This window comes from Callithrix jacchus, chromosome 12, assembly GCF_049354715.1.
Source record: "Callithrix jacchus isolate 240 chromosome 12, calJac240_pri, whole genome shotgun sequence".
Lineage (NCBI taxonomy): Eukaryota > Metazoa > Chordata > Mammalia > Primates > Cebidae > Callithrix > Callithrix jacchus.
The window spans coordinates 105229591-105255408 of NC_133513.1; the positions used below are offsets into that span (position 1 = coordinate 105229591).

Genomic DNA, 25818 nt, shown 5'->3' on the forward strand with positions numbered 1-25818 from the left:
AGGAGGGAGAGGGGGAGACAGGTAAGGGAGGGGGTTGACGGGGTCATGAGAGATGTGAATGTGGACCCCCCCTCTTCTGAGGGAAAGATCAAGGTGTTGCTTAGAGATTCGCCAGAAAAGAGTCCAAGATATCCTGAAGGGGCCACTTTATCTGCCAGGAGCAATGTGGGTTTCTGAAGCTGATAGCTTCAGGGTCAGGTGAGAGATGGGGGAAGCAGGGTGTCTTACTCTTAATTCCTGATGCACTATTACCAGTGAATCTTTTCTCACTTCTCTTTTTCTACCACTTTCTCTGGGGAATTGTTAATTCCTGGGGAGTAGTGTGAGGTTTAAGCCATTGAAGCCTGTATGGAAACACCCACTCATTTGCAAATTGGCAAACAGAGCCTCCCACAAAGTAGAAGAAGGCTTGATTCAGAGCTTGAAGGAAACAATGGAGTTCGTTTAACATTTAATGAACTCAATCAAAATAGAGTACTCTAAAAAGCAGTCAATAAAGCAGCTTTTAAATCTTTAATGCAGGCTTGCTAGCGTCATGTCTGATGTTTTATCTGTTACATCAGTATGAGTTTATTGGTGTTGTTTATCGTATGATTCATTACCTGTATGACTTCTGGGCTGTGAATGAAAATATTGATTGGAATTTTGCAAATGGAAACCCTTTTGTGTCTGGCCACAGCTTTCACAAATCATCCAGGGCCTTCGAATAGAATAGGTACCTTCCATTGCTAGGCAATTCACGAAAGAAATATACAGGACAGACAAGTTCATCTTTCAGGTAAGTCTGCCATAAAATTCCCTTTCTTGGGCTCTCATTCAAGGTCCTGCAAATGTTAAGATCTTCCATTTTTTTAAATTTGTGTGTTTTCAAAGAAATAGCAAACTCCAGTGTGCATCTCAGTGGGAGACTGCTTTTGGATTCCATCTCCCAGTGGCACCCCCCAGCCCCAACTCCATTTTCATCTGAGGGAGAGTGTTGGAAAGCAGAGGAGGGATGGGCTGGGGCATTGGTGTGGGGATGGGAGCCACTTAGCCGAAAAAAATAGGAACCTCCTGCCTTTTATCAGAGCAAGAATCAAATACTGTTTGGCCCAAGTACATTTTGTCCCATTCTGTTTCTTATGCAAATTAAACATCCAGAGACTAGCCTGCCACAAAAGTTAAATCTACTTCCCAATTTCATTCACCTTGCTCTTGAAAGGAGTATCATGTACCTGATGGTTAGCTGGATTCCCACTCCAAGAAATTGTAGGCGACATCTCTTTCTCTGTCCCAGATCTTATCGCTATCAGACTTCTCTAGAAATCAAAAGCACCTGTTCTTTTGTTAAGGTGGCCTTCTAAAGCGAGAAATATTACCATTAGAAAACACCCAGAGTTCACATGAGAACACTATGGACATCTCCTTCCAGCCTGAGGATACCAACCTCAGATGAATACCCTTTAGGGCAGCAAGTCTTCATAGAATACTTACTGTGTCCAGGCACTGTGCTGAGCAATTTATATGCCTTATTTCATTCTATCTTTGCAGAAGCCATAGGTGATGAGAAGCCCTATTTTACAGATTTGAAAACTGTAGGCTTAGAATGGTCAAGTTACAAACCCAAGAGAACACCATTGGAAATGTGACAGAGCCATGACCTCTAATTTCAGAACCTGTGATCTTAGTCACATATGATGTAATCCAGGGCTGATGACAGTAATATATGTTATCTAGGGTGACCTATTCCTACTAGGCTTTCCTCTTTGTATTTGCCAGGTAGAGCTGAGCATAGAAACAAAAGGCTTTCCTGGTACTTTGCCCTGATGAGGAAAAATAAGCCATGTCTATCCTAGCAGATATATATATCTCATTTAATATTCTGAGTAACACTGTGTCATAGAATTAGCATGTCCTTTCAGGGGAGGAGGAAGCTAAAACTCCCAGAAGCTAAGTAATCTGCCCAACAACACACAGCTGGTAATGACTGAGGTGGGTTTTGGATTCCAGGCAGACAGCAGAGTCCAACTGCCTAGGCTTCTCCTATCACATCTCACAGCATCTTGCTAGACCCCATCAGACATTTCTTCTGGGAGAGAGGAAAGGTGTCTATATCCACTGCAATCTTGTTCATGAGTGACCCCTGCCCTGCTAAGTCAGAGATAAGATGACACTGTTGGCCAGCCTGGGCCAAAGTTGGTTGAAAAGAGATGTATCTGTAGAATCCTCTTGAAATGAGAACAAGTACTCCAACCCATGTTAAAAGGCAATACTAAGGCCAGATACAGGGGCTCATGCCTGTAATCCCAGCACTTTGGGAGGCTGAGGCGGGCAGATCCCTTGAGCTCAAGAGTTTGAGACCAGTCTGGCCAACATGATGAAACCCCATCTCTACGAAAAATACAAAAATTAGCTGGGTGTGGTAGTGTGGTGTGTGCCTGTAATCCCAGCTACTCTGGAGGCTGAGCCAGGAGAATCGCTTGAACCTGGGAAGCAGAGGTTGCTGTGAGCCGAGATCACACCACTGCACTACAGCCTGGGTGACAGAGTGAGACTCAGTCTGAATTTTAAAAAATAAATAAATAACAAGCAATACTGAATTGCCAGTGATGAATAATCATTTATGTCGCATCGGAAGCCCTTCCTAATGCAGTAATGCAGTTGGGCTGCTGCACTCTTCTGTGGTTTGACTTACCTGCCAAGAATTCTGATCATGCATTTTTCCTCCCCTCCAACCCACAGTTCCATCTCTGCATTCTCCTCCCCTAGTTCCTCAGGGAACCAAGCCACCTGAAATGCATGCATCTTCCCAGGGCCTGGTCCAGTATACCACAGGGGATCAATAAATGTTTACTAAAAGAGAGGGAGAAAGAAATGGAGAGAGTTAGTGCTCAGCTCCAGGAAAGAGGGATTCAGAAAATTCACATATATTTTCAAGATTCAAGTGCCTTTTTTTTTTTGAGACAGGGTCTCGCTCTGTCACCTAGGCTGGAGAGCAGTGGTGCAATCTTGGCTCACTGCAACCTCTGCCTCCTGGGTTCAAGTGATTCTCCTGCCTCAGTCTCCCAAGTAGCTGGGACTGTAGGCACACAGCACCACACCTAGCTAATCAACTGTCTTTTTTCTGCTCAGGAATGAACTATGGAGAACAGTAGAAATATGCCAGTGTTTCCAGGCCACAATAAACTCGATCTTACTGTTTAAAAAAATTCTTTTAATATATTCTTTCTCTTCTCTCTTTCAGCCCATTTATTCATCATCCATAAAATATTTTTCATATATGTTATACAGTATAGATCTGCCTCCTGTTACATGAATCATAAATCTACAATGAGTCACTTTGTGGTGCATCTAAGGAAAGGAAAAGTAACTCATGGGACACATATGTGTCACCAGAAAATGTTAGTTGACTTTTTATGTAATCTACAGTTTACAAAAACCTTCACGTCATTGCCCCCTACTCTGTAAGTTCAGCCCAGAACCACAGCCACCATTTTACAGAGAAGGAAACTGAGTCACAGAAATTTTTAATGGCTTGCCACATGGCGATTTCCTTCATTCTTCGACACCATCATTATAACCATCCCATCAATTTAACAATAGGTGTTGAGGTAAAAAGGAAACTTTACTGTATTGTGTACGTATATTGCCTATAAGACACCTCCCAATGTTTTGAAACATTAAATTATGAGCATTATCAATAATATATCTGGAACCTTCATGGGAGTCGCATGTTATCTGTTGTTTTCAGTTGGATCTTGTCCGGTGACTAAGGATTGAATTCTAAGAGAGGATTTCTAAGGTTCTTCTTCAATGTCATTGTTCTGGGATACTAAGAAAGCTATAGACAGCTCAAGGGTATACAATTAAACGTTGTTCTTCAGGATGAAGTTCAAGACACTAGCATTTATTTTTTTTTAATTAGAGGGAAAAATCCTTTAAAATGTTTACCCTCACACAAATAGCATATATATATTTATTATCAGGTGCAACAATGTTAAACTTGAGTTTTCTTAAGTTCAAACTTTAGTTCACCTGCATACAAAATAAGAAAGCAGGAAATAAAGCCAAGAAAGCAAGACAAAAGAATTAAAGTCATCACCTGGAATTGTACAGAAATAGTTTGCCTCCAATCAGAGTTATTTTGTGTAAAAAGGGGAGAAAAAAATCAACTTTCATTTCAATCTTGGTTGAAGTGGCTAAAAAAAAGTTTTTCCAACTCTGTAAAGCAAAGGAAATTAGACTCAAGTAACCGAGCTTCCCATCGGATTACTGTGCAAGCCCCCCCTTTAATTCCCCCGCTCCGTGGATAATGCATGCTCATTGTGACTTATCTGGAGCCGGTTTCTTTTACATCCTTGGGCTATATAAAGTCAAACTAGGACTGGGGCAGCAGATCTGGGGAGCATCCAGCAGGCAGCCTCCACAGTCGGGAGGGCATGAAACAGTCGGGAACACAAACAACTCCATGTGTCACTGACGCTGCCAACGGTATGAGCCCCACTGTTCGCCTCTCAGCACTAACAGGAAACAATTAGAAACGACACAGCATCGTTGCTCTTCCTTGAAAATGTCCCCAGGACTGTGTGTGCTGCTTTGTTCTTCCCTTGATTTTAACTTTCATTCATGTTTCTGACTTAGAATGATCGAGGCTCAGGCCCTGGAAGGACCATAAACATTTGGCCAGCTTGGTTTGGACTCCTGGCAAAGACCAGGTTCTGAGAAGCAATGGTGATGAAGGCCTTTGTCCTGCTGGCCATCTTTGCAGAAGCCTCTGCGAAATCGTGCACTCCAAATAAAGCAGGTATGCCGTCGGCACAGCCCATTTTCCTGGGAAGGAAAGTTTCCTTTTACAATGCTCAGTGCTCTATGCTTAACTTGTTGTAAAAATACAATGATTTAGCCAAGTAGAAAAGTACTTGAGTTCCCCCAATGCCAATCAGACTTTTCCCAAAGGGAGCAAAAATGTATTGGATAAACTTGGACTTTTTTTAAAATTAGAGAATCCTTGCTCAATTTCACTCTCTGACTTACTCGCTCTCTCCCCCATCCCATTTACATACATATATATAAAACATCTCCCCGTTTTTTTTTCCCGTTCAACGACTGAATCTCTATCCTGTGCCCTAAATCAGTATTTCACAATATTATGCATGAAACTGACATTTAAAATGTTTAAGTTATGTGCCCATTTTATGGAGATTTTAATATGAATTTATAAATCTGCGGTTTCACAGGTACATTCCTTAAAATAAACTTTCAAATGGACTAATTTTAATTCCATGTTAAATGTAGTGTAGTCATTAAATAAATGCAGCAAAAACTGTAGGAATGGCTCTTCCATGATTGAAGTTGGGGAAAGTTCTCATCACAGGTGCTGAAGAATACCAGGGAAGGTGTTTTTCCCCACCTGCTTTTGCATGTTCAAGTGTGGCTAGAATCCACTGTTCTATATGTAGACATTAATGTGATTACCATAACTGATTTTAAAGTGTATATGTGCTCTTTCAGATGTCATTCTTGTGTTTTGTTATCCTAAAACCATCATCACCAAAATCCCCGAGTGTCCCTATGGATGGGAAGTTCATCAGCTGGCTCTCGGAGGCCTGTGCTACAATGGGGTCCACGAAGGAGGTTACTACCAATTTGTGATCCCAGATTTATCACCTAAAAACAAGTCCTATTGTGGAACCCAGTCTGAGGTAAGACCACACCACACAGTGCAGAGTTGCTTAAGGTAAGGCAACTAGACCCAAGAATGAGATGTTTGCCATCCGTCCTTGGAAGTATTCAGAATTTACCAGTTCCCTTTTAAAGGTTAATCCTGATTCCCAAATACCCTGGAGTGTTCGTGCTATTTAAAATCTTCTCTTCTGCCTAGTTTACATAACTCTTTTGGCTTGATCTGTATCTTTCTAATTTGTTGCCAAAGCCAGTGAAGCTACCTTCTGGTAGAACAAAGTACTTCCCACCTTCAAGTTCTAAGCCTGTGCTCACAAGCTGCCATCCTTCCTGGGTTGGATGAGTGGATAGATGAGCCATTCCCTGCCCGAGACTTCAAAAAGGTGATAAAGAGCATCTGGAAGGGCAGTTTAGGGAGTGACCAATGTATAACACAACTTCTAACTCGGTCTTGTGCAGTGCCCAGGGTGGGGTATCATAAAGGTAATTATTAGGAAACAGACATCCTTTTAACAAGTATCATATGACAGATGAGAAATCAGACTTTCCAATAAAGTCACTTGTTCAGGGCCACAGTGCCTGTAGGGATGAAATAATGAAAGGAGGCTAGGTGCCTGACCCTCCCATCAAGGTCTAGCTTTCCTACTACCCTACCTGCCAGAAGGCTGTGCATCTATCCATCTCAGAGTCTCAGAGGATGGGAGTAAAGAGCTTCCATGAACAGCTCCTCTTTCTAAAGACTTCACAGGGATTCAGTGATTTCTTGGGAAGAGTCATGAGCATGATTAACAAGACATCATGTCTTTAAGTATATCCTGGTGAACTAGAAATCATCTGTGTGGTCTCAGGTGGGTCACTTCTCAAGTAGATATTCAAGATCCCTTCTAGCTCTAATATTCTGTGATTTTAGAGCCCAAGAAATCAGAGGAAAGAGTCTCAGAAATCATGCTTATAGTCGGAAGAAGGAAAGAGCAAAGAAACAGAAGGGAACATTGTAGAAATTGGAGATGGGTGAAGCATTTATTTAGCGTACTTGGACAGGAGAAATGGATGACCAAGAAGATCTTGGGAAATAAAGATTCTTGAGCCAGTTCTTTTTGGTCAGAAGCCCAGTGGGCACATAGAGATTTTTAAGCATGCAAAATCAACCTAGATTACTTTTAAACATTCTTAGTTGAATAAACTAAGGAACTCTTTACAAAATTATCAGCTCACTCACAAACAAGAAAAGCGGATGCCACTGTCTGTGGAAGACATTCATGTCTCCCCACCAGACTTGTTTCTGAGCCGTCTTCCTCCACTTTTTCCAGAACCTTCATTCCCATTACGGGGACACAGATTCATCCTCACTGTCTCCTTTCTTTGTCCAGTACAAGCCACCTATATACCACTTCTACAGTCACATCGTTTCCAATGACAGCACGGTGATTGTGAAAAACCAGCCTGTCAACTACTCCTTCTCCTGCACCTACCACTCCACCTACTTGGTGAACCAGGCTGCCTTTGACCAGAGGTAAGTTGTTGTGCAGCATGGAGGGCTGGCTGCCTTGTGTGTGTGCTGCAGTCCCTATCAATCAGTGTGTTTCAGTCCTTATGCAAAATTCTCTCCCCTTTTCAGAGTGGCCACTGTTCACGTGAAGAACGGGAGCATGGGCACATTTGAAAGTCAATTGTCTCTCAACTTCTACACTGTAAGTGGTCTCCAGGTTCCCGTGACTTCCCTGTGGCCCTTCTAGGAAATGATGGGATGCTTCCTCGGGATTCATTCTTCCCCAAGCTCTGTGTAGAGCCCCTTTCTTAAATTCAAATTGAAACATAAGCTTTGGTTTAGCTTTGAACCTCTTTAAAAACTAAGTATCACAGAAAGTCAGATTCATAGACTGGATGGAAGAGCTGAAAGGTGTAAGATAGAAGATATAAGACCGACCTTCCACAAAGATATAAGACCAATCTTCCCATTTTACAGATGAGAAAACTGAGGCAAGGTCAACAGACAATAAGATAGCCAATATCCGACTCTTAATCAAGCTTAGTTTTCACTACAACCCACTCTAGAGGTTTATATTTAAGACCTAGCCCTTAAAATATTTGGCACACGGTATTGAGCTTCCTGACTAGGACATGGCTAAAGAGAAGGATTGGGGTCGGCCTTCGCTCCCTAATTCTTGGTCTCTGAAGCCTTTCAATTAGTGTTTCCTCCTTGCCTAATTTGGGCAGGCTATGTTGACATTGAAGTTAAAGACACACTTTGGTCTCCCTCAAAATAAAGTGCTCCAGAGAAGCTAAATATGCAATGGCCATTTGCCCAGCTGCCCTCCTCTTTAGAAGGGGTGCTTTGTTTCTTCAAACCTGCAGCTTCCATTGAGGACACATGCACACAGAGACACGGTCCCAGCAGGCTAAAGGAAGATGTGGGTAGAAAAACAAACCTTTGCATAGAACATTAGAGCCAGAGGACCTCCTTAGAAGGACATCATATCCAAGCTGTTCACTTCTCAAAGGAGAAAAATCGTACTACCTGTAACTCCATTACTTTGAACTCTTTAAATTTGCTTAACCTGCTGCCTGGAAGTTATTAGGCCTGCTGAACTCAGAAGGTGAGAGCTGGAAGGGATCCTAGAATAACCTAATCCATTTTACAGATGAGGACCAGAAGCCCAGAGGGAGGAGGGGATTAGCCTGAGAGCCCACATGTAGTTCAGAGCGGTGGCCAGTCTTGAACACAGATCTCCTAGATATGGCCATTTTACTTACCGCAAAGGGTATGAAACTTATTTCAAGCCCCTTTCAAGGCCTTGTGTCCAATTCTGTATTCAAAAAGTTGGTTCTTTTCATTAAAGAGGGCTCTCCAGATTGTAGAAGTTTCAAGATTCCACAAAATCTAGATCTGCCCCTAGCCACACACCACTGGTGGTTAACTACTGAGAAAAGAAATCCGTAAAGCCCTTGACCTATAATCAGGGGAATAAATACAGCACAGGCCACCAGGGTGATGAAAAGGTGGAGAAACTGCTACAGTCACTGATGAAAGCCCTCCGGAGAGGAAAATAGGCTTCCACGCACTGATGACAGTCTCAGGGGACTCCCTGATGACAGGCTGCCTTTGCTATTGAGTCCCTGTCTGGAAGTGGATAGCTGTTATTTAACCAGATAAAATTATAGATATGATCCCATAAAGGTTTTACAATAGCTGGCAACACAGAGACACCAGGATTGTCAAAAATCACCACCCACCATCAGCCGTGTAGAGCTGAGCTTGAGGCATAAACAAAACATCAAGTCTTAGAACTGGAAGGAGCTTCTTTTCTTTAAAAATAATAATAATAATAACAATAAGAGCCATGTCCTCAGCATCCCATCCAGGCCATCCTCTGTGCTGGATAGACAGGTAACAGGACATTCCGTTCAACAAATATAGAAGTAAGGGTCAAGCCTCCCCTGAGCCCCACCAAGATCCTTCCAGGACAAACGGACCTCAGCAAAGAGGGGACTCTGCTGTCCTGACACGTTGGTACTGATTAATATTCCCACCATGGGCTCAGTTCCCTATGCCTGACCCATGCGGTTGGTATTTTTTCCTCCTCTCCTCTTCTTCCGCTTTGAGAGCATTCTTATGCATTTCTGAAGCAACAACTGCTCCGTGCATATATTTCCATCAAATTACCAGAAAGAGAGCTGTGCCCTAGATAACACAATGGAATCCATGCACTGCTAATTGCTTAGGATTCCGAGAGCTTCAAATGCTGGGCTCTAAAAGCACCAGTTCTGCTCAGCAGGCTTCCTCTTCTTTTCTCTCTATCCCCCTCCCACTCACTCTGGACAATATCCCATGGTTGGTATTCCTAGTGAAAAGTTATTTTGACCCCCAGTGCAAAATAAAGGAAGGTAGTGGGCTTACAGAAATATCCTAGTGCTGTAGTTAGGAAAATGGGTCTTCTCAGCAGACCACTAGTTTGAAGCCTTGTTCTATCATTTACTAGTTCTGTGTGATTTTGGGCAAGTCAGTTAACCTCTCTGGGCTTCTATCTTTGCATTTGTTACATTAGGATACTAATAGCACTTACCCCAAAGGTTTGTTATAGGATTAAATGAAATAATCTTTAAGAAGCACTTAGCACAGTACCTGGCACAAGTTAAGTGCTCAAGAAAGTAGCCATTCTCGTCAATGTAGATTTTTGTCCCTATTTAAAGTGGAAACTCTGAGGACTTCTGGCATTGTCACCTTTACAAGGCTGAACGTTGATGTCAGTGTGGGGATATATTGACTTTCATTCCATCAAAACAGTACTGATCATTCCTCTTAGTTAGAGAGAGAGAAATGAAAAAGCTTAAGATGGAAAAGAATATGCAAGCATTAGAGGTCAAAATCATAGACTCCAAGAGTCAGAACAAACCTCGGAGGTGGCGAACCTTGACTTTCCACCCAAAGCCCAAAACCCTTCTGTAAGATTGCTGTGGGGCGGCTTCCCCACCTCTTCCAAAGACAATGATACTTGGGCCTTCTCGTTTTAGATCAGCTATCATATCTGACACCCTGAACTCTCCCCCAGGTGTCCTGGGTTTGTCTTCTGAAATAATACCATGTAAGTAGGGGGCTGGCAGTCCCTCAAATATCTCCACCTTCTCCAAGCTAAACATTATGTCACTATTGGTGGCTCATTCGCCACTCTAGTCACTCGTCTCTGAATAAGATTCAGTTGCTTTGTACCCCTATAATAAATAAAGCCCAGAGTTGAAATGTTGTATTCTGGAATTTGTCAGACCTGTGCAGGCCAGGATGGGTCAGAGGTGAACTTCTAGGTTCTGGAAGACTCTAGGAATGTGTCCTAGGAAAATAACTTTAGGGCAGTTTTGGGGTTTTTTTCCACCACTATTTCATATGAAGCTTATAAGCAAAAGCAACTCCGGGATTTTTCCACATGAACTATTGTTAAGCCAGGTGTACTCATCCTTAACTTGGGACACCAGTTAGTTGTGACTCAAACTTTTGGTAAAGTAGTCCCTTCTTACCCAGAGTTTTGCTTTCCATGGTTTCAGTTACCTGTGGTAAACTGTGGTCCAAAAATATTAAATGGAAAATTCTAGAAACAATTCATAAGTTTTAAATTGCACACCTGTTCTGAGTAGCGTGATGAAATCTTGCACCACTCACTCTGTTCCTTCTGAAATGTGCATCATCCTTTTGTCTAGAATATCCACACTATAGACACTACCTGTTAGTCACTCCGCAGCCATCGACGTCATCAGATCAACAACAACAACAAAAAGGTAGCACTTACCCTATAGGTTTGTCATAGGATTCAATGAAAGAATCTTAGGATTATATATAGGGTTTGGTACCATCTGCAGTTTCAGGCACCCACTGGGGATCTTGAAACATATCTCTTATGGATAAAGGGGGGTTACTAGATCTGGAATAGGTTTCTAATTTTCGCTTTATAGAGGAAATAGGGGAAAAAATTATTCCAAGCATTGCCTGAGCTGTTGGGTGAGAATATAGAGAACCCAATCATTAAGTGTTCTATTTCAGAAATTGAATTAATGATTCGAGCTCTGTTCTTCACTTTGTAACAGAATCAGGCAGGTTCTTCCATGAAGAGAGGTATTATTCCAATATTCTAACATTCTTCTGGCTGGTCCCTGACAGAAAGAGTTGGGAGTAATATCGCTGACACATTTGGGGACTATATCAGGGTCCCCAGATGAGTTCCTATATTTGAAAATGGCCTCTTGAAATATGACAAATCTCAGAAAATAACAAGGAACATTAAAAACCACTGTAAATCTGCCACTTCAACTGCATATTAAGCCAGTAGATCCCTTATGATTAAGAACATTATTACCCAATTATTTTAGCCATTTAAATGGTTCAAGGGCTGGCAAATGGGAGGAATTAACTGACTTCTGGGTGACTGAATCAGGGAACCCTTGCTGGGCTTCCTGTCAGTAACGTAATGTCAGAGGTGCTGGGGAATGAAACAGATGCTGAGTCCTCTCAGCAAAGTCCCTTTGTGTTTGACATTTGAGGGGTAAAGTCCATTTTATTTTATTTTATGTTGATCTGTTATTTTTATTTTGAGTTCTGGGGTATGTGTGCAGGATGTGCAGGTTTGTTACATAGGTAAATGTGTGTCGTGGTGGTTTGCGGCACATAGCAACCCAACATCTAGGTATTAAGCCCAGAATGCATTAGCTATTTTTCCTAATGCTCTCCCTCCCCCAACACCACCCACCAACAGGTCACAGTGTATGATGTTCCCCTCCCTGTGTCCATGTGTTCTCATTGTTCAGCTCCCACTTATAAGTGAGAACATGTAGTGTTTGGTTTTCTGTTCCTGCGTTAGTTTGCTGAGGATGATGACTTCCAGCTCCATCCATGTCTTTGCAAAGGACCAGAAAGACCATTGCACCCAGCAAATTACTGGGTATATACCCAAAGAATATAAATCATTCTATTACAAAGACACATGCATGCATATGTTCATTGCAACACTGTTCACAGTAGCAAAGCTACGGAATCAACCCAAATGCCCATCAGTGATAAGCTGGAGGAAGAAAATGTGGTACCTATACACTGTGGAATACTATAAAGTCCATTTTCACTAGACATCCTTGCTGAAATCCCTTCCTCCTGCCACTGTCTGCCTATTGCAGTTCTGCAAATCTCCAGCTCTATGAAACTCAATCTTTCAGAGAGTAACTTGGTCTAAGCTTTACTTTTCTATTACATAAAGTCACAAAGGTTATGTTTATTTTGCACAGGAAGAAACTGAGGCTTGAAAGGCTGACTTGCCTGTAGTGTGTCCCAAGTTAGCGGTGGGAGCCCGGGTTAGCGCAGGATCTTTGCCCTTCCATGGTAACGCTTTGTGTCTGGAAGCTAATCCAGAGAGCAGTTCAAGATTGTTACTAGAGTTGAATGAACTCAAAACTCAAAAAATGGAGAAACCAGCCTCCTTTGAATAAGTCAGACAGAAACACTGCTGTTACTTCTAGCAGCTCAGCCAGAATGTCTTGATGAGAAAGGCAGGCAAACATCACACGTGCCAGGCCAGTGATCAGAACCTGCTGTTCCTGTGCTCAAATAGTGGTGTTGAATCCTTATTGCCCCACTGCACTCAGAGTGTAAGACCCAGTGTTTAGTTTTTCTGAGTTTTTGTGGTTGTTGTTGTTGTTTTGTTTGTTTTTGTTTTGTTTTGTTAGGAGACAGAGTCTGACTCTGTCACCCAGGCTAGAGTGCAATGGCCCGATCTTGGCGCACTGCAAACTCCACCTCCTGGGTTCAGGAGATCTTCCTGCCTTAGCCTCCAGAGTAGCTGGGACTACAGGGCCTACAGATGCCTGCCACCCCGCTGGCTAATTTTTGTATTTTTAATAGAGGTGGGGTTTCGCCATGTTGGCCAGGCTGATCTCGAACTTGTGGCCTCAAGTGATCTGCCCGCCTCGGCCTACCAAAGTGCTGAGACTACAAGTGTGAACCACGGTGCCTGGCTGGCTCTAGTCTTCTTGATCAGCCCGCATAGCTTCTCTAATCTCATCCCTACCCCACTCCCCACTCTCCACCCTCCTGCCTCACTTATGTGCTCCACCCACATTGGCCTCCCTGCTGTGCTGCCAGCCACACTCCAACCCCAGGGCCTTTGTCCTGACTCAGGCATTCTTCCGTGGGTGGCTGCGTGGCCCCCTTCCTCACTTTCTCCAAAGCTTGCTCAAACGTCACATCCTCAGTGAGGCCTCCCCAACCACTGTATTTAAAACTGTAACCTGCTCCTCCTCACACTCCTGATCTTCCTTATCCTGCTCTACATGTTTTATAGCTTTCCTAAATAATGTCCTATGGTCTATGGTAACATACCCTATTGTTTCCTCACTTATTGTCTGTCTCCTCTGTTAGAATGCCAGATCATTGGAGACAGATACCTTTGCTTTGTTCACTAACAATATCCTGACATAGAGGCCATCCTACTACATAGAACAGTGCCCAACACACAGCAGTTGATTGTTATTGTTGCTGATGATTGTACTGGGAATCAAATCCTATACTTCCCAATCCATGCTGAAATCTGCTCAGGCAAAAAGTAGAGACAAGCAAGGGCAGAGGGGGATGTTGTATGTGCTCAGATCCTGTGTCCTTGGGTGATTCCATATCACACAGTGCCTCAGTATCTCTGATTTCACTTGTTTTTAATTAGTCAAATCTCACTGGAGTAAATGAGACATACAGTGTGGGTCTCATCGTAATGAGCAAATTTAGAATACGACGTGATTATATGACGTCCTCATCCCTTCTAAGACAGCATAGCGTCCTAAGAGATAGAGTTTCTCTGGTCCTGGAGGATCACTCTGTGGCCTCATGTGCTTATGTCTTTGGGTTGATTCTCATCCCCATCCCATCCCAATTCATCTGCTCCTGGCAGAACCAGCTGCTCAGTCTGAGAGGTCATAATGCCCAGTGTCAATTTCCTTCCAAAGAATGCCAAGTTCTCCACCAAGAAGGAAGCTCCCTTTGTCCTGGAGACATCGGAAATCGGTTCAGATCTGTTTGCAGGAGTAGAAGCCAAAGGGTTAAGCATTAGGTAAGTACATTTCCTCCATGTTTGTATGTTTAAATGCAAAGGAAAAAAAAGTGTAGCCGACACATTTCTTAATCATCAGATGTTTCTAGGCATAAGATCCTGTTTCAAAGTGATGCCATTTTGTTTTATTTCCAGGTTTAAAGTGGTCTTGAACAGCTGCTGGGCCACCCCCTCTGCTGACTTCATGTATCCCTTGCAGTGGCAGCTGATCAACAAGGGGTAGGTACACTATCTAGAGACAGGGCTGAGCAGTGGAGCTGGGCATTTAATGGGCTACTTTGCCCTGACTTGGGAAAGCTTGCGAGAAAGAGGTGAAGCCTGCTGGGGTTACATCCGTGACATCCTCTGTGGTTCCAGGCAAAGAACAAATACTGAGAAACATTACATCGTGCATTCTAGGAACCAGATACTATTCTGAGAGTTTTACCCTGTATTAACTCCTTTAGGCCTTGCAACGAGGAAGGTAGTGTTACTGTGATCCCCATTTTACAGATGAGGATACTGAGGCCCACGAGAGGGTAAGGTCTCATAGCAAATGTGTGTGTGTGTTCGTGCGTGCGTGCGTGCATGTGTGTGCCTGTGTGTGTGTGTGTGTAAAAGGAAGTGAGCAGGCGCGTGCGTGCGTGCATGTGTGTGCCTGTGTGTGTGTGTGTGTATGTGTAAAAGGAAGTGAGCAGGCTGAATTCAAATCCACTTAGTCTGACAACAGAACCATCATAATGATGACTAAATTAGATAACCCATATCAAAAGCTTAGCAGATGGTACCTGCTAGGTAGTCCGATCATTTAAAATAAGATCATTGTTTTTGTTACTAATTAAGTGATAACCAGGACCTTTTAAATTTTGGAGCAAAGCACTGAAGTAGTACTAGAAGCACACCCTAGAAAGGCAATTCTGGAAGTCACACACAGGATGATTTAGAAACATGCACAGAAGGTAGAAAGACCAGATCAGAGGCCCTGGCAGCTTTGTGCAAGGGTGATAAGACATGAACTGCTATTGTGCCAAGTGAATGGAAAAAGGTAATAAAAAGGAGGGAAAAGCTTCTAGGGAAATGAGAAAATTTAGGAACAAATCAGATAGGAGGTAGAGGAATGGGCAGCACAAGAAATCTGGGGAACAGGGGATAAAGATGGCTTTGTGTTCTGAAATCTGTGGACTACAAGGCTGATGAAGAGTGTTTGTATTCAGCTGTTGGAGAAGGAGGCTTTTGGATAAGGAAATATGGATCCTAGCTGAGTTTACTAACGGACTTGTTAAGCTTCAAATGATGATTGTCCAGAAGTACTTAGAATTGTGCCTTTGGAAATCAGTGGAGTGGTAGAGCTAGATAAGAGGTGTGGATATCACCCACATAATTAGCAGTAAACGAAGAAGAGAACGTTCTCTAAACAAAGTACCTAACAGACCAATGAGCCTGCGTTATCCTCAGAACCCATCAGGCCAAGGAAAAATTATTCCCAAGGATAAAGATAATTAGATAATAAAAGTGGAGCTACTTCGGACCTTTATTTTTATTTAACAAACACTTATACAGCTCTTACAATATACCAAACATTGTTCTAGATAGGTGTTTTACAAACATTAATTTATTTAAATGTCATTAAACCCTCTATAACGTAGGTAGTATAATAATCATTATTTTATAGATGAGGCACAGACAGGTCCAGAAACCTGCGTAAGATATGGAGCTAGTAAAGAGAAGATATGGGATTCAGACTCAGTCTGTGTGACCTCCTGAGTGACCTGTACAGGACAGGTTGGCCGAGGCACACCTACTCAGCCCAGCAAAGCCTCCTGCAGAGATGGCAGCTTATCTGGGTGTTTACTTCACATCTGACATTGAATGATTCCCTTCATTTAGCCTCTGTTAGCAGTGGTACCATCAAATGACTTCAGGAATTCTGAAATCACTTATTGACCTATAGGGACCTGAAATTGCTATCTGGCACTGGGAACCTCTCTCAGGCAATGGTCGCACTAGGCAAAGGCTTCTGCCACTCCTGGCATCATCTCCCTGCAGGGAGTTCTGGTGCTGTTGTTCCTATCCAGCAGATGTGCAACATGGCCGAAAAAGGGCTGCCTGTGGCTTTGGGTGGTCTGCACCATTTCCTCAAGCTCCAGTGTACAAGCAAACTGCCTAGACTGCCTATTACATATGTAGGTGCACTGTAAACCTGCCAGGTCAGAAGGACTCTGGGGAAACCCAGGGAACCTGCATTTCAACACAGCCAGATGTAAGACATCCTGATACATTTCTATATTCTTCCTCGTTGACATGGCACCTCGAGGTTGGAGATACATGCACCAAGATCAGTGCCAAAGGGGAGAATGGAAAAGTCCACTCCCACAATTTCCAGATAATGTTTGCACACACTGGGACTTTCTGGAAAATCCAACTTACAAAAGTTCCAGGAGAGATGACAGGAGAGGCGACAGGAGATATATCATCAGGAGTTTCCCTGTGCACGTGGATGCCCCCAAAGCAGCATTCTTATATCAAAGAGCAACCCCAGGTGGGAAAGGAGGCTCGCGCAGAGGGGGCATAAAAGCCTCCTGTGGGCTTCCACCATCTAGAGGCAGCGGCTACTCAAGTGGGGGTGCTGCAGCTGGTGCCAAGAAGCAGCAGTGCCAAGGCATCTAGACCTGCCCATTTTTTGCCTCCTCCCCACCCCCTGACAAAGCTCTGCTTACATTATTTTCCACTGGCTGACACCAGGCCTGGGGCACTCTGGCTGCAAAGAGCTATTTTAAGAACTCCCATCTTGAGTTCATACAAGGATCTCCACTTTATCGACCAAACAATCCTACAGGAGTCTTGTTTCACAACTTGGAAAATGCCAGTCTCATCACTGTTCAGAGCCCACCACCCACAGAACCGGCTCTGACCCCCTGTCCAGATACAAAGGCACAGCCTTCTCTCACTTCACGCTCTCACTCCCACACTTGACTTCCTTAGCTCCTACCTTTAGCTGAGCCCTCCATTGTCTGTTTCTGAGGGAATGGGGGGTGGGGTAGAGAACATCATGGAGGTTCCCTGGGGTAACTGGATCACTCGCTGGCATGTGTGCCGAGTTTACAATGCAGGAGGAGAGATGCCTCAGAGTAGCATTAATCTGGGGTCTGCTGTGGTGCTGTTCAAGGGTCTGAAGCTTTCAACACATAGACTTTTTCCCACAGAGGGACAGACCCTGATACACCTTGTTACCTGCAGATAACAAACCCCTATAATAGTGTGGTCCTCCCTGTACAGTCCCAAGAATGACTGTGTCTGCTTCCAACACCTAGTTCAAGGAATGGCACTGCAGTAATCAGTCTTTGTTCAATGAAAAAATATGTTTGCTGAAACCAGGGTTTCTCGATGTTGGCACCTTGATATTTGGGCTGGGACCATTCTTCACTGTGGGGGCTGTGCTGTGCACTGTAGGATGTTCAGCAACAGCCCCGGTCTCCGCCCACTCACTAGAGGCCAGTACACTTTCTCCAATCTGGATGACCACTGCCAAATGTCCCCTGGGGAACAAAGTGGACCCCCAAGTGAGAACCACTAGCTTAGATAAATGCCCATCTGTGTCTTTTTTTGAGATGGAGTCTCACTCTGTCGCCCAGGCTGGAGTGCAGTGGTGTGATATCTGCTCACTGCAACCTCTGCCTCTGGGGTTCAAGCAATTCTCCTGCCTCAGTCTCTTGAGTAGCTGGGATTACAGGCACATGCCACCACGCCCAACTAATTTTCGTATTTTTAGTAGAGACAGGGTTTCACCATGTTGGTCAGGCTAGTCTCAAACTCCTAACCTCATGATCCGTCTACCTCTGCCTCCCAAAGTGCTGAGATTACAGACACGAGCCACCGCGCCTGGCCCAGTGTCATTTTTTTAACTGAATTATTACCTTTGAGACTTTGGAATTTTATACAAGGATTATATTCTCATTATAGAGATTTTGGAAAAATACAAAGAAGAGAACCAAAAATGCCCATAATTTTGCCACTCTGTATCAGCCAGTGTTAACATTTAGATGGTATCCTTCAATTTTTTTCTGCACTTATATTGGAAGTGTGGCCACGTTTTTACAAAGGTAACTATGTAGATATATATAATTTTTTAAATATACCATAAATAAATATTTTCAACGGCATAACCTCACAATTCACACACAGAAATGTGTTGGGTGTGAGTTGAGCTTAGGCAGCTGCGGCAACATTGGCAATGCTGCTCTGGGTGTCATTGCCCCTACCTTGCATGTCCCTCAAGGGCTGGACATATCCCAGTCCTCAGAGGGCTTTCTCTCCCAGGGATTGTCTTTCTCTGGGACAGAGGTGCAACTTACTAAAAGTGTGGCTCCTTCTAAGTTGCTCCCCTCCCATCATACCTTGTCTGTAGAATGGGGACAGTCATACCCATCTCCTAGCTCATCAACCTGACCTCCCAGTTGTGAGGATCAAGTGAGGTGCTGCTAATCCAAATGGCCTGGCGAGGTTATAGCAACCTCGGGGAGCCTTGTATGTAAATTGCTCAGCAGCTCTTACTGGAGTTCAAGGAGGTTAAAGCTCACTCTTCTTTCCCCATCTGCTTCAGCTGCCCCACGGATGAAACCGTCCTCGTGCATGAGAATGGGAAAGATCACAGGGCAACCTTCCAATTTAATGCTTTCCGGTTCCAGAACATCCCCAAACTCTCCAAGGTGTGGCTACACTGTGAGACGTTCATCTGTGACAGCGAGAAACTCTCCTGCCCAGTGGTGAGCCGCCTCTCTCCAGAAGGACAATGTTACTCAAAGGGCCCCGGTATTGGAGGAGCTGTAGCTTGAGTGGGGAAATTAACCGGGCAGCTGCGTGCTGAGGGCATCTGGAGGAGATGGCAGTGGGTATAAGGCAGACGCTTGTTGGGAAAGACACTCCAGGTCCTAACCGCCCTGCCTCCACACGTGTCATCTAACCTGATGCGATCTGCTTTTCTCATCCTTAAGCAGAGTGTAATAAGTAATGATGTCCCTTCCCTTATCAAAGAACAGTGTAGGTAAATGAAAGTGATCACAGACATGGAAATACTTTGAAGAAATTCAAGGTCTAGGTGGCAGGGACAGGCTGTGAACATAACTCAAAAGGTTTTTAGTCTTGACTGAACAGCCTGAGGGTTCACCTCTGTGACTTCAGAGAGCTGTGGCAGAAATTCCCAACACTGAGCTGTGGCTGATATGACCGTGTGAGAGGAAGGCCTGGCAGGCTGTGCTCTAACAAGCCATCAGTCATGCTGATGCTCACTCAAGCCGAACCTTAAACTTGCTGTGCGGGATCTCAAACTGTTCTGCTTTCTGGTCTCTTTCAACTGGAGACCTCAGTGTTTCCAAAGAGGCTGCTACCTACATAGCCCATAGTAACCAACAAAAATAAGGTCATCATCTCCATTACTATTGATTCATTTGGCCAGAAAATGGTTCTTTATGAGCACAAATAGAAAAAGGGAAAAAAAAAACAGAGAGTGCAGAGCCAGGGAGAGGAGGGGAGAGACACTGCAGAGTTGATCAAAGGATGAGTATTGATGCCACATGTTGAAAAAGAAAGAAAATGAACCAGAACACATTTCCAAGTGTCCACGTCTCTAATTACAGTGCTGAGAGTGATAGTAAGTAAAAGCCTTATCAAAGGAAACCAAATCAATCCCTTCCACACTCAGCGACCTCTCCCAGCAGGATTCCCTCTGGCTTGAAGAGTTAACAAAGTAAAGTTTTCTTTTTGTATTCAAGTTGGAGAAGGCATAAACAGTGTGTCTCTGGGTTATTTTTTTTTAAAGGTAACTAATATCTTTTGATTGTGGAATTTTGACTCCATCCCATTTGTGACCTTTTAAAAATCCCTTTTCTTTCTCTTTTCTCCCCTTTGCTCACTCGTCATCCCACATTCCCCGCTCCTCTTCCTCTGCCTCTCTGGGTCATCAGACCTGCGATAAACGGCAGCGCCTCCTGCGAGACCAGACCGGGGGAGTCCTGGTGGTGGAGCTCTCCCTGCGGAGTAAGCGTCTCTGTTTCCCAAATAGTTGAGCTCACTCTGGGCTGCGTCCACAGGCACAGCCGGTTTGAGCATTTTCACTGAATTGCCAAACCAGTTGTGCCTGTGGGCACAACCTTCACCTGCTCCTGGAATCTTCCAGCCGGGTGTGGGAACAGCTCAAGACAAACAAAGGAGTTGAGGTTTGTTATTTACTCTGCAATTTTTATCTGCACCCTAAATTCAAATACCCACAAGGAATGAGGAAGTGCTGAGCTTCCAAACAGAACTTGCGGTGAACAATAATAATAGAGAATGAGATGTCATGGGGCTGGGCGTGGTGGCTCAAGTCTGTTATCCCAGCACTTTGGGAGGCCGAGGTGGGCAGATCACTTGAGGTCAAGAGTTCGAAACCAGCCTGACCAACATGGGAAACACCGTCTCTACTAAAAATATATAATTATCCTGGCTTGGTGGGATACACCTGTAATCCCAGCTACTGGGGAGGCCAAGACAGGAGAATTGCTGGAACCTGGGAGGTGGAGGTTGCAATAAGCCAAGATCATTCATTGTACTCCAGCTTGGGCAACAAGAGTAAAACTCCATTGAAAGAAAGAAAAGAAAAGAGAAAAAAAAAAAAGAAGAAAGGAGAGAGAAAGGAAAGAAAGAAAGAAAGAAGAAAGAAAGAAAGAAAGAAAGAAAGAAGGAAGGAAGGAAAGAGAGAAAGCAAGGGAGGGAGGGAAGGAGGAAGGAAGGAAGGAATTAGGAAGGAAGGAAGGAAGGAAGGAAGGAAGGAAGGAAGGAAGGAAGGAAGGAAATTAGGTGTCATGAGAATGTCATGTGCAAATCAAAAAACCTTTACTGAGTATCCAGCACTGTCTGGCCTGGGCAGGGCACTAGGAATAAATGTGACCCATGCAGGCCCTGTCCTCATGGGATTTACTGTCTAGCAAGGAGAGAGATGTTAGACACTAAGGGAAAGGAAAATTTCTGTTAAGGAAGGTGATGGTGGGCGGGTGCCACGGGAGTACAGTTGATCATCACTAATGTGAAAACCCAAAATCTGAATGCTCTAAAATCTGAAACTTTCCGAGCACCCACATGATGCTCAAAGGTCATGCTCACAGGAAATGCTCATTGTAGCATTTTAGATTTAAGATATCAGGTTTTCGAATTAGGGATGCTCGATCAGTATAATGCAAAGATTCATATATATCTGAAATCCAAAATACTCCTGGTCCCAAGCATTTTGGCTAAGGGATATTCAACCTGAAGAGAGCAAGAGGATTCAACCTAGGGCAGGACTTGCAGAAGAGCTCTGCTGACAATCTCCAAGTGGGACCTGGAGAATAGTGTGAAATGAAGGGTGAGCAAAACCTGTGGGAAGATGGGAAGCTATAGTGGCTCTATCTTAAAGGACATGCGCCAAGCTATGGCCAAGGCCCAAGGCCCAGGTGACTCTTGGTTTTGTGGCCTGCAAAATAAGAACAGTTTTCACATTTTTATTTGGTTCAAAAAAAGAATCAACAATATTTCATGACACATAAAAATTATATGAAATTCAGGGCCAGGTACAGTGGCTCACACGTGTAATCCCAGCACTTTGGGAGGTCGAGGCAGGTGGATCACCTGAGGTCAGGAATTGAAGACCAGCCTGGCCAACACGGTGAAAACTCGTCCCTTCTAAAAATACAAAAGTTAGCCAGGAGTGGTGGTATGTGCCTGTAGTCCCAGCTACTGGGGAGGCTGAGGCCAGAGATTCACTTGAACCTGGGAAGTGGAGGTTGCAGTGAGCCAAGATCATGCCACTACCCTCCAGCCTGGGCAACAAGAATGAAACTCCATCTCAAAAAAAAAGTCTATGAAATTCAAATTTCAGTGCCTTTAAAGAAAGTTTTATTACAGCACAGCAACACTCGTTCACCTAGATATTGTCTACAGCTGCACACCGCAACTACAGGGTGGATTGATGGCAGCAGAGACGGTATGGCCTGGAAAGCTGACAATATTTACTATCTGGTTCTTTCCAGAAAGCCTACCAACCCCTGCCTTGGAGAGAATGTGTTGTGAGGTGAAACTTTGTAAATTCCCAGTATAAACTCTCTGAAAGGCAATGGGGCACCTGATGGTTTAATCAGGGGAGAATTACAGTTAGGTTTTGTGTTTTGATTGATTGATTTATTGAGACAGAGTGTCACTCTGTCTCCCAGGTTAGAGTACAATGGCATGATCTCAGCTTCAAACAATTCTCTCGACTCAGCCTACCAATTAGCTGGGATTACAGGCACGTGCCACCACACCTGGTTCATTTTTGTATTTTTGGTAGAGACAGGGTTTCACCATGTTGGCCAGGCTGGTCTCCAACTCCCAACCTCAAGTGACCCACCCACCTCAGCCTCCCAAAGTGCTGGGATTACAGCTGTGAGCCACTGCACCTGGCCAGGTTTTGTATTTTAGAAACATCACTCTGAGATGTTTCCTTTCCATGATCTGTTCTTAAACTTTCTCCATTCTCTCTTTTTACTCACTACAGGCAAGGGATTTTCCAGTCTCTATAGCTTCTCAGGTAAGGAAAAGAGACACTTTTGAGATTTTGTGGGACTGTGCTGCTAAAAGGCAGAGTGTTTTAAAAGAATCCTAACTTTGGCCCCAGCAAAACTTTTAAGGATTAAAAGTTATGCTTTAAAGCACACCTGAGTGGGGCAGAGGGGGCACGATCAAGAGGTCTCCCTCTGACCAGCCCCTAAACTCAGAAGAGAGGAAGAAACTGAAGGTAAATTGGATGAAGCAGAACTGGACCTTGCTTCAGCTAGTCTCAATAAAGCCATTACCAGATGGCTTCCCTTGGGTTCTAACATTTGGAGAACAAGATTTTCAGTGATCTGTTTATTCAACAAATATTTGAATTCTTATTATGGTTCTGTCTCTCATTACCTGAGTGACCTTGGCCAATGACCTCACCCCTCCACACCCCAGTTCCCCCTGTGAAATTGCGCTAATCATTGCCCCTATCTACATGGCAAATGTGTTTACAAATGCAAACCCAGCCAATGAAATTACACAGTAGCACATCTTGGTAACTGGCCACCCCAGTGATCCAGAATATGCCCGTATGTGATTTACATTGTCAACCAAATACAATGTATAGATATTTAATTTCAGCTAAGGGCACTGAACGATGCCCAGCAAACACCCAGTCAGGGTGAGCCATGATTATGATGACTGTACCAAGAAGTGGCCTTGTGGCTACTGCCATGAGCAAGACGGACAAGGCTCCCCAATATGTGTAAAGTAGTGGGAGCGATCGGAGATGTGATTTAGAGAATAGCCAGGGACTCCCCTTAGAGGAAGAAGCATTTCAGCCAAGACCCAAGATCTCGCCTGAATGATGAGAAGGAAGCAACAACACAAGAAAATGGGGTAAGACGGTTCAATTTATTAATAATCTCACGGACATACATTCTGCTCTCATCATTACAGGAAAATCGTGTAAATCAACTTTTAAAACTCCAATCCCAAATTCTCATCTTTTTTAAGTTCTACAGTGAAAGCCCTACAGTGCAATGCACCATCACCGTATTATCAAAGTGTTTATTTCTGTTTGTCGGAGGTTCACGACCTAGGTTTATCTGTCAGGTGCTTTGTACTCATAAACGTGAGCTACAGAATCCCCAAGCGATGAACATAAATGACTTTGTCTAAAATGTGTGGAGTTTTATGAAGACCCCTGAGTTGACTCTTGTGGCATTAACTCTTTTGTTGAGTTGGCTTTACCCTGTAGAACTGTCTCTAAGTGCCATCTCCCTCCCCTTCTGGTCCACAGTTGTTCTCTACCACCTCATCGTGATGTTGGGGATTTGTGCTGTGTTATAGGAGTCAGCCGGGCAGCTCCGCTCCTCCACCCACAAGTGTCCTCAGCAAATGACAAACATGTTTCTTGTGCTGCCAAAAGAACAAACAGAAGAGCAAAGAATAGCACTTTGCCAAATATGTGTTCCAATCATTTCTGTGAATTCGGTGATGGTTTTCTCTTCCTAAGAAAAACTGAGGCCACTTCCTTTGGCCCTTAGCTCCCACAGTCCTTCTAACGCTGGGGGAGGAGCCTTCTTTCTCCATACTCAAGTCAGGGCTGCAGTGAATTCCTTTGAAAGCTATTTTAACTTTAAAAGGTTAGCAGACCCAACCAAGAACTGCTGAGCATTTTGAAGAGAATGTAGGGTGCAACTACAAAGTCAATGCTAAATATAAAACGCACATTAATAGCCAACTTTGCCTAAAAGGGGCTTTGTCATTGAGGCAGTATCATGCTACCTAAGGACCAGAGCTGAGTCCCCAGGCAGGGGGTTCCAGCCTTTCAACTGATGACGTGGGAGATGATATGGGAATCAGAGTGAAATACATTAGCTTTGCTCAAACCTAATGATATAAAGGAAACGGATTCTTGAAAGCCCCTAGTACTGACCTAATGTGTTTCTATTACACAGTTTGTTAAATATAGAAATATAATATAGGTATAAACTCCTTGTCTTTATAGCTGATATATACTTCTAAGGTCAGAAGGAAATCACAAATTAAATAGGAATATTTGCAAAAAGAATAACTACAAGAAGAATGCAACTCACATTAATTTAACCTAATAACGTGGCATTGCCCCAGTGAAAGTGCTGCTGGAAACATGACCGTGAAGTGTCTCCCATGACATAAGTGCTATGACTTTGGTGACCCAGTCCTACAAATAAATGCCTTGTGATGCTCAACGCTCACTATTTTTCCTCTATTTGCTCTACTACAAAGTTTTCATTTATAAGAAATGGTCTAACCTCATTTAGCTTTTACTTAAACATGGAAGCTGACATCTGTTGTTGTCTTTTTCACTTATGATCATTAGAATGAAGCCCACACACAATCAGAAATGGAAATGCAGATGCAAATACAGCCAATGAAACTATGCAGCAGAACATATTGGTAACTGGCCACCCCAGTGATCCAGAATATGCCCATAGAAATGATTTACGTTGTCAACAAAATAAAAACTGAGTGAACCAATTCTGGTAGAGAATGGGCTGGATTGTGATAAGAAAAGGCAGAGTTCTAAGTTCTTCTCTTAGTTATATAAAGAGTTAATTTAGTGGGCTTATGATTTGAAAACACCACATCAGTTTGTCTCTCAGTATTTAATATATTTGAGAAGTTTTGCCATCTGCAGTTTTATGATTCTTTTACAACATGTTTTAGTGAACTCAGAAATTAAACGAGTTATGAAATCTCCGGATACATGAAGTATATGTTTGTTTAGCAATAGGCTACAGTAAAAGGACTCCATATAGTCTAGACTTGGTCTCTAAGCTGGAGTTCCAACCAGTTTAGAATCTCTTCTTTCTGTAAATTTAGAGTTTGTGTAGTCAGGAAAACAGAAGATCTATTTTATTGGTTATGGTAGGAAACTCTTAAATAGCATATGCATAGCCACACTCAAATCCTCGGCTGTCAGAATAAACCAATGTGGTATTAGTTTTGCTGTATTTTATCATTATGTTTTATGATCTTGTACCTCTACCTGGTGCTGTGGAATAAATAAAATGCCTTCAAATAAATA

At 43.5% G+C, this 25818-nt stretch overlaps 1 protein-coding gene across 1 annotated transcript; it reads left to right on the forward strand.

Moving 5' to 3' along the window:
- The first annotated feature begins 4373 nt into the window (after positions 1 to 4373).
- Positions 4374 to 25816, forward strand: TECTB (tectorin beta). The gene is made up of 11 exons (XM_002756599.5): positions 4374 to 4470; positions 4621 to 4783; positions 5491 to 5681; positions 7032 to 7174; positions 7280 to 7352; positions 14131 to 14234; positions 14370 to 14453; positions 18814 to 18976; positions 20174 to 20246; positions 22756 to 22788; positions 24046 to 25816. Exons 2-11 carry the CDS (start codon positions 4708 to 4710, stop codon positions 24093 to 24095), a joined length of 990 nt encoding a protein of 329 aa, XP_002756645.1. The 5' UTR covers positions 4374 to 4470; positions 4621 to 4707; the 3' UTR covers positions 24096 to 25816.
- Positions 25817 to 25818: the final 2 nt, after the last annotated feature.